Consider the following 9,002-nt stretch of genomic DNA (forward strand, 5'->3'; position numbering starts at 1 on the left):
CAGGACAATGGTGTGAACCTGGGAGGCGGAGCTTGCAGTGAGCCGAGATCTCGCCACTGCACTCTAGCCTGGGTGACAGAGCGAGACTCCATCTCAAAAATAAATAAATGAATGAATAAATAAATAAATAAGCATATATCTGGATATATCCTATTGAAACTGCAGAATAAAAAAAGCAAATCTTATTAAAAAAAGAGCTGCTCACGCAACCTGCTGTCGAAGTTTATAGTGCAAAGTCAAGTTACCAACAAATGAGTGTGGCTATGTCAGAAATTTAATAAATAATAGTAAAACTTCATTTATTGACATGGAAATTTGAATATTATATAATTTTATGTTATAAAATCTTATTATTATTTGACTTTTCTCCAACCATTACAAAATATGAAAACCATTCTGTGGACTATACTTTGCTGATTCCTAATGCAGACTTCTAATGATGGAAATCACCACTTCTGAAATTGCTTTCTGTTAGGATTGTAGAATGAAGTCTGGTGAGGTGGCTCAGGGGTTGGAGACCAGCCTGGCCAACATAGTGAAAACCTGTCTCTACTAAAAATACAAAGATTAGCTGGGCATGGTGGCATGTGCCTGTATCTTAGCTACTGGGAAGGCTGAGGCATGAGAATCGCTTCAACTGGGAGAGGATGCAGTGAACCGAGATTGTGCCACTGCACTCCAGCCTGGGAGACAGTGAGACATGTCTCAAAAAAAAAAAAAAAAAGAATGATAAAACGTTAGTTGCGATTCTGTGTTAATTGCCGTTTGTTCATATTCAATGATTTTTGTCATTTTTCCTTTTTCCTATGTTTGTTCTGATTATATTTATTGAAATGTAATTGTATGTCTAACCTGATAAACTGTGGGCTTGTATTCTGTATTTTTATTTTTTTTTGAGACAGAGTCTTGCTCTGTCGCCCAGGCTGGAGTGCAGTGGCGCAATCTCGGCTCACTGCAACCTCTGCCTCCCGGGTTCAAGCGATTCTCCTGCCTTAGCCTCCTGAGTAGCTGGGATTACAGGCGTGCGCCACCACACCCGGCTAATTTTTTTTGTATTTTTCATAGAGATGGGGTTTCACCCTGTTGGTCAGGCTGGTCTCGAACTCCTGATCTCGTGAGCCGCCTGCCCCGGCCTCCCAAAGTGCTGGGATTGCAGGCATGAACCACCACGCCTGGCCTCTGTATGTTTTTTATTTCATTTTTCTAGTTTTTAAAATTTTTGTTATTATTTTTTTTTGAGATAGATCTCACTCTGTCTTCCAGGCTGGAGTACAGGGGTGCAATCATGGCTCACTGCAGCCTCCCAGGCTCAGTGATCCTTCCACCCCAGCTCCCCAAGTAGCTGGGACTATGGGCGCCCAACCATGCCTGGCTAATTTTTGTATTTTTTGTAGAGATGGGGTTTTGCCATGTTTCCCAGGTTGGTCTCGAACTCCTGGGCTCAAGTGATCCTCCCACCTTGGCCTCTCAAAGTGCTGGGATTACAGGCATGAGGCATCACACCCGGCTAGTTCTTCTTATGAAAGTACCGGACCATGACGGATTAGAAATAAAAACTGGTCCTTTACCACAGCTAGTTGGAAGACCACTGGTTTAGGAGTTCCTGCATCCAATGGGTACCCCCAAGTGCCTTGAATGGGGGTTGAGGGTGGGAAGTCTTGTGCGGCCTGGAAAGGTGGGAGTGACAGCAGGAGTCTGGGTGTCCATTCATCTAACTCAAGAGCCCTGAAGGCCCCGCTGTGTTGGGTGCTGCAGTGGTTCGTGGGACCCATGTTTCGGTGGGGGAGACAGACTGTGCGGGCAGGTGCACCAACAGGGCCTCCCAACTCTTGCTCACTCAGTCAGCCTCTTGGTTGGCTGGTAGGGGAGACCAGCTCAGTGCTGGTTTCCTTCTCCCTCCCCCACAGTGTCATGGGAAGAGCCCTGGGCCAGGGAGCTGGAGCCCTGGGTTATGTTTCTAATTCTACCTACCACCTGCTGGCTGTCCTTGGGCGAGTCAGTCCTCATCTGTAAAATGGGACTGAGGTAATGAAAATTACGAGATATAACCCGTGTTCACTGCTTAGCGCAGGGCCTAATGCTTTTTTTTTTTTTTTTTTTAAATAGAGATGGGGTCTCACCATGTTATCCAGGTTGGTCTCGAACTCATGGGCTCAAGCGATCCTCCGACCTTGGCCTCTCAAAGTGCTAGGATTACAGGCTTGAGCCACTGCGCCCGGCCATCCTGGTGCCTTTTAACAACTTGATAACTGGTAGCGACTATGATCTCAGATTTCAGGCTTCTCAAAGATTCTGTTTCTTGGTTCCTAAGATTCTGAAATGCTCTGATTTTCCAAAATTCTGAGATGGTTTGTTTCTAACATTCTGCATTTCCAAGTCTTTGATCACTGAGGGTGTCCGTCAGGCACGGCTTCCTATGCCCTCTGCCCCCAGGTTCTCCCAACCTCTGGGACTGGGAAGGAAGGCAGTGGGTGGAGGGGGTTGGGCCGCTGCCTTGGCATGGCCCACATTCAGGGCTGGCTGTGGCAGCCCAGGGCCCCAGAGCCAGGCTGGAACTAGGATACCAGCCTCCAGGCCCCAGGCCTGCGTCATCTCTGAGCGCTCTTGGCCAGGGCCACCAGACAGAGACGGGCTGGTTGAGTCATCCAAGGGCTGGGGGTGGGGCAGGCTGTTCTGGCTGCCTCCTGGCTGGCAAGGCAGGCTTTCTACGGCCAGCTCTGCCCCTAACATGCCCCCTACCTTTGGGCAAGCCTCAGCATCAGGGCTGCCACGCGTTTGGTGGTACTCGAAGCCCTTCAGCCTCAGGGTCAGTCCTTGGGAGGGGGGCTGTGGTCAGGCTGGTGGGCTGGGCTAGTGGTGGCAGGGCAAGAGGAGAGCAATTGCCTCTGGTGGAATTAACTACTCTTTTATTAGCACAAAATAATAGCAACCTAGCAGCCGCATGGCCCGAGAATAAGTTAAGGCACACAGCAGGCGAGGGGCGGCTTTCCCAGGGCCAGGCCTGCATTCCCCATACTTCCTGAGCAAACTCCCTAGGGGCTGGGGTTTCGAGGGCCCTGGAGGGCCTCTTCCCTTGAGATGAGGGGAACGGAACAGGGCGTGGGTCAGAGAGACGCCCACGTGGATGCAAGGAGTCCACGCTGCGCCGCGGTCACTTCTCGAAGTAGGGCAGGTAGAAGAACTGGAAGCCCCGGTGGCCCTTAACCGCGCAGTAGATGAAGATCACGTGATAGACTGTGGGGCAGGGCCTGTCAGCGCAGAGGCCCCTCCCCTCCCCACGACCCCGCCCCCAGTCCCACTCCGCAGCCCCTCCCCTCCTCTCCTCGCGGCCCCGCCCCTTCCGCCCCGGTGCCCGCTCCCACCTCCAGGCACCAACAACAGGAAGCCCGGCACGAAGAAGATGGCGCTGGAGACACCTGCGGGAGGGACCACAGCCCGGTCAGGGCAAGGGGGCAGGGGCTGCGAGGCCTTCCGGGCTGCCGCTGACTGCCCGGGCAAGCCTCTCTCCCAGCTGAAAAGTGTCCGTGTACTGCCGGGAGGTGGGAGGGCTTGCCGTGGACCCGTGGACACAAGACAGGGGTGTCCTCTGCCTGTGGGGGCGGGAGGGTCGCTCACCTGGAGAGGGGGTCGCCTCCAGTCCCACGCCGACCAGGATCAGCACTGCACACAGACGGAGCCGCGGGGGTGGGGGCAGGAGCAGTGGTGAGGGCGGGGGCTCCCACCCCCAGCCCGGCTCAGCCCTAAGGAATGATGCCCCCCACCACCTGAGCTGAAGGTGCCCTAGGCAGAGACCTTCTCCAGGAAGCTCACCAAGCTCTGTTTCCAGAGCAAGGCACTGAGCAGGCCCTGGGAAGTGTGTGAAACTTGAGAGATTTTTATTTGCTCCTTGGGGTGGGCTTCTAGTCATTCAACAAACATTTATGGAACACCTACTGAGTGCCTGGTACTGGGAATTCCGCCCTGAAGGGCAGAAAAGGCCCCTGCCCTCATGGCCCATCCTTAGTGGACGAACCAATAAGAACCTGAAAGCTAACAGTACAGGTGATCGGGATATGGGTGGTAAGAAGAGGGCAGTGCAGGGGTCCTGGGTCCCCAGTTAGAAGAGGGATGGGGGAATGAGGAGCTGGACTTTGGGCTCTGCAACAAGGGTGGGTAGTAAGCCTGGGGGAATGGGGGGCTACCATGGACTGCTGTGTGCTTTGTGCATTGCCCAGACTACTTCTAAAAGGGTGGGCCAGGTGCGGTGGCTCATGCCTGTAATCTCAGTGCTTCAGGGAGCCAGGGCAGGAAGATTGAGGCCAGGAGTTCGAAGCCAGCCTGGGCAACATAGCAAGATCCCCATCTCTAAAAAAAAAAAAAAATTAGCCCAGTCCAGGCATGGTGGCTCATGGCTATAATCCTAGCACTTTGGGAGGCTCACTTGAGTTCAGGAGTTCAAGACCAGCCTAGGCAACATAGTGAGACCTTATCTGTATTTTTTTTTTTTTTTTTTTGAGACGGAGTCTCGCTCTGTCGCCCAGGCTGGAGTGCAGTGGCCGGATCTTGGCTCACTGCAACCTCCGCCTCCCGGGTTTATGCCATTCTCCTGCCTCAGCCTCCCAAGTAGCTGGGACTACAGGCGCCCGCCACCGCGCCCGGCTAGTTTTTTTGTATTTTTTTAGTAGAGACGGGGTTTCACCGTGTTAGCCAGGATGGTCTCGATCTCCTGACCTCGTGATCCGCCCGTCTCAGCCTCCCAAAGTGCTGGGATTACAGGCTTGAGCCACCACGCCCGGCCATCTCTATTATTATTTAAAAAAAAAAAAAAATTTCCCTAGTCCCAGCTACTACGGAGGTTCAGCTGGGCGGATGGCTTGAGTCCAAGCGTTTGAGGCTGCAGCGATCATACCACAGGACTCCAGCTTGGGCAAGAGAACAAGACCTCATCTCTAAAAAAATAAAAAGGGCGGCCGGGCGCGGTGGCTCAAGCCTGTAATCCCAGCACTTTGGGAGGCCGAGACGGGCGGATCACGAGGTCAGGAGATCGAGACCATCCTGGCTAACACGGTGAAACCCCGTCTCTACTAAAAAATACAAAAAGCTAGCCGGGCGAGGTGGCGGGCGCCTGTAGTCTCAGCTACTCAGGAGGCTGAGGCAGGAGAATGGCGTGAACCCGGGAGGCGGAGCTTGCAGTGAGCTGAGATCCGGCCACTGCACTCCAGCCTGGGCGACAGAGCGAGACTCCGTCTCAAAAAAAAAAAAAAATAAATAAATAAATAAATAAATAAAAAGGGCTGGGCATGGTGGCTCACGCCTGTAATACCAACACTTTGGGAAGCCAAGGCGGGTGGATCACCTGAGGCTAACATGGTGAAACCCCACCTCTACTAAAAAAATACAAAAAATTAGCCAGGTGTGGTGGTGGGCACTTGCAATCCCAGCTACTCTGGAGGCTGAGGCATGAAAATTCCTTGAACCCAGGAGACGGAGGTTGCAGTGAGCTGAGATTGTGCCACTGCACTCCTGCCTGGGCGACAGAGCAAGACTCCTTCTCAAAAAAAAAGAGGGGGGGGTATAGGGTATGATGGGGGCTGAAACTCACTCCCTGCACCCTAGAAAGGCCCTCTAAGGAGCTCTGGTAGCCCCAGACTTGCCTTGCTGGGTTGAGAGGGGACAAATGAAAGAACTTGGCAGCACTACCAGGGCCGGTGTGCAGCGGTGCTGGGAAGTGGCAGCCCCCTCCCATGCACTCAAACACCCAGAGAGGAGGCCAGATTGTGTGCTGGGGGCCTGGCTGGCTGGGAAGCCTTGGCCTTCCTGGAGAAGCGGAGAGATGAGCCAGGGTAGCAGCCACAGTTGGTCCCTCCTTATGGGTCACTCGTGACCCCAACCCTGGATCCTTTCTGGGGACTCTGCCTCCTCTGACCCAAAGAACGAGGTGCCTGGGAGTCAGAGGACACCTGGTGTGAGATCTGCCTGCTCTGGACCAAATGTTCCCCCATCTGAGCAATGGGTAGGAGAGGGCTGCTTGTCAGCGCCTAGATGCCAGATAAGGGGAAGTGCCAGGTGCCCTGCGGCTCTGCACTGGCTGGGAACTCGGCATCCCTGAGCCCCTACACGTGGCTCTTCTGGGCACCACCTCACTTGTAGGATCTCTCAAGGTGGGAAAATAAAACTGCCCTGTACCTTGCCCAAAGTAGACACAGAATAAATGGTAGCTGCTACTCTTCTGTCCTCTAATGGATTAAACAGGTTAAATTTTTTAAAAAAGGAAAAGTCTCTGGAGTGATATGCCAGGTTCCATTTTCAGCTATGTGTGATTTCCTGATTATGTGCCCAGGTTGCAAGGCCTCTGTCTCCTCACCTGTAAACTGGGGCTGTGATGATGGCAGCCAGCTGCCCCCTCAGGATGCTGGGAGGCTCAGTGTCAAGGGGGAGGCAGAGCCTGAACAAAAGGAGGGCAGAGCCTCCCACGGGGCCCCTCTTGACTCCAACCCTCAGGGCCACTCACCCAGCCCCAGCAGCAGGAGCAGGAAGGAGGCCAGCACCACTCGACGGTTCTTCTGGATCAAAGGGTGTTGGGTCCAGCTGGGTGGCAGGAGAGCAGGGTGAATGTGAAGGTGGAGGAAGGGGGTGCAGGAGGCTGCAGGGGTAGAGCCAGGGCTGCTTGCCTGGGGGCTCAGGTGGGCAGGCTCACCTGCAGCAGGTGTTGTAGGAGCGCTGGGTGCCGCTGCTGATGGTGCTAAAGGACCACTGGGAGCTGCGGATGGAAGTTCGACCGGAATCCCTGCAGGACAGGCGCCCAGTGAGGGGCAGGGAGGCAAGGATGGGGTCGCTTTGGGACAGAAGTCCTGATGAAGTACAGGGTGTGGTGCAGGGACTGGGGCTGGCCCCTTGCAGGACAGTGGACTCTGAGAGGCCTCGGTGGGTGAGGATGAATTTAGGGACTGGGGATGAGCTAGGGGTGTCTTTAGGACAGGTGACCTATATGAAGGTGGGGGCCAGACCAGACTAGGGGTTTCTGAAAGAGGTGAGTACAGCTGGGCACTAGGGTAGGGTGACCCTGCAGTGTAGGGGACCCTGTGAGGAAAGTGAGGGTCAGACTAGGAATCAATAGGACGGGATGGAAGTGAGTGAAGTGGGGTGGGCGACTGAGCAGGGTCCCTGGGGATAGGAGCTGGGGCTGGGGTACAGGGTTGGGTCCCCACCTGGCCCTAACCTGGTGCTGACTCCCCCATCCGGCTCTGGAGAGATCTGGGCTCCATCCTCATCGTTCTCCAGGTTCTGTTGCAGAACACAGGTCTCAGGAGGGTTGCTAGGCTGGGGCCCTTCCTCATCCCTTCCCAGGGAGAGAAAGCAGGCCTACACAACCATTTGCCTGGCCGCCTGGCAGCTGCTCACCTGGCCCTCCGCCCTCCCTGCAGAACGGGTTTGGTGAATCACAGAAACCAGGTAGGAGGTGGGTGGATGCCAGGGCTTTGGGGAGCAGAAGCCTGCACGGGTCCCAGGGAAAGGAGAGCTCCCAACTTTGGGAGTCAGGGTGGAGCTCTCATTCAGTGGCCTAGAATGGGAGCTTGGGAATTGGGGTGCCAGGGAAGGCCAGGCCCAGGGTTCTCAGGTTCAAGGTACAGGGATCTGGTCCAGGTCTCCAAGAAAAGCAGCCTAGGGTTGGTGGAGGTTTTCTGGGAAAATGGGGATTGATTTCTGGTTTAGTGGGAGCCAAAGGGTGGGCAAGGACTGGTCATGTCAGAGGGGCTCCAGCTCTTAGGGGTGATGGTGGGATTAGGGTGAGGGCTTTCAGAATAGAGAAAGGCGTGCGGGTTCCCATCAGCTTAGCTGGCCTGGGGCACAGGGGATGCTCCTGCGTGTGGGCAAGGTCTGGTTCAGATACAGAGGAGCTCCCCCAACCCAGCGGGGGCCAGGGGCGATACCCAGGATGAGTAGGGAATCGGCTGGGTTCCCCAGCTGGAGCTGAGGGATGAGCTCCTGGGCCTGGGCTGTGGACTCTTCCCGGCTGGCTGGGGCCCGGTATCGGAACTGGGAGGGCCTGGGCAGGGCTGTGGATCAAGAGTCACGTCCGGGGGTGGGGGGGCGGTCTCGCATTTCAGCTGGGGCCTCTAGGCAGATTCTCCCCCGAGTTGAGGCCTTTGGGGCCCGGCCTGGGGTCCCGTCCGGCCGGGGACAGGGGGTGAGGTGGGCCGGGCGGTTCACCTGGTAGCGCAGCCGGGACTGCTTGTCCTCGTCAGCCACCTCGAACCGGGCCCGACGCTCGAAGTGCAGCGGCCCAAAGCGCGCGACCCCGCTGGCCTCGGGCCCAGGGCCTGCGTCCTCCAGGGACAGCTCGAAGGCATCATCAATGCTGAACTGGGGCCGGGCGGCGCTCATGGCACCGGCCCGCTCAGGCGCCGTGCGCCGCCGCCATCTGCGCCCACACGCCCAGCGTCGCCGCGGCCCCGCCCCCACATGCCCCGCCCCTCCGGCCCTGGCTCCGCCCCACACGCCGGCACCGCCCCCGTTCGCCCTAAGCAGGCCAGAGCTGCCGAGCGCCGAGCGGGCTGATGGGTGGGAGCCTCTTCAAGACTGAGCGCGCCTGGCCAGTGACGCCACTCAGTGGCTGCCATGGCGAGCGACAGCCGATGCCAGGCTCTGACACAGCCCCCAGACCTGTAGGTGGGGGCCTTGGAGGGGCTCCACGCCCCAACCTCCAGGTCCCTGACAGGGCCTTTTGCACCGCAGCGTGTTCCTCGAGTGCCAAGGAGACTCCTGGAAACTGTTTCCCCACCTTACTCACAACAGCCCTGAACCGCAGGGGTACTCTCCCCATTTTTGCAAATGTGGAAACCGAGGCTCAGAGAGCTTATGTGTCTTCCACTTCTCCAGTCCAGTCTTCACGCAGCAGCCGAAGTGATCTTTTAAAACGAATCTTTTTATCTCTGTGTTATTCTTAAATGAAACCTTTTTTAAAAATTATGCTGCTGGCCGGGCTCGGTGGCTTACTCCTGTAATCCCAGCACTTTGGGAGG

At 55.9% G+C, this 9,002-nt stretch overlaps 1 protein-coding gene across 4 annotated transcripts; it reads right to left on the bottom strand.

Moving 5' to 3' along the window:
- Window positions 1–2,884: 2,884 nt before the first annotated feature.
- On the bottom strand, window positions 2,885–8,444 carry TMEM134 (transmembrane protein 134). Of its 4 annotated transcripts, XM_003909467.3 has the most exons (7): window positions 8,191–8,444; window positions 7,199–7,263; window positions 6,677–6,766; window positions 6,491–6,567; window positions 3,616–3,660; window positions 3,363–3,416; window positions 2,885–3,234 (listed from the first exon to the last, which is right to left on the bottom strand). In XM_003909467.3, exons 1-7 carry the CDS (start codon window positions 8,362–8,364, stop codon window positions 3,152–3,154), a joined length of 588 nt encoding a protein of 195 aa, XP_003909516.1. In that variant the 5' UTR covers window positions 8,365–8,444; the 3' UTR covers window positions 2,885–3,151. The 4 variants fall into 4 exon arrangements, with proteins under 4 accessions (XP_003909516.1, XP_003909518.1, XP_017803695.1 ...); XM_003909469.3 differs by lacking the exon at window positions 3,616–3,660; XM_017948206.2 differs by having other exon boundaries at window positions 6,491–6,766; window positions 8,191–8,410.
- Between the last annotated feature and the right edge of the window lie 558 nt (window positions 8,445–9,002).

Source organism: Papio anubis, chromosome 12 (genome assembly GCF_008728515.1).
Source record: "Papio anubis isolate 15944 chromosome 12, Panubis1.0, whole genome shotgun sequence".
Lineage (NCBI taxonomy): Eukaryota > Metazoa > Chordata > Mammalia > Primates > Cercopithecidae > Papio > Papio anubis.

Coding starts and splice junctions, on each gene's coding strand:
- TMEM134 (XM_017948206.2), bottom strand. CDS start 8,333: ATGATGCCTTCGAGCTGTCCCTGGAGGACGCAGGCCCTGGGCCCGAGG. Junction 7,264..8,190: donor AGTCCCGGCTGCGCTACCAG/GTGAACCGCCCG, acceptor GTTCTGCAACAG/AACCTGGAGAACGATGAGGA. Junction 3,235..3,362: donor CCTGTTGTTGGTGCCTGGAG/GTGGGAGCGGGC, acceptor CCTGCCCCACAG/TCTATCACGTGATCTTCATC.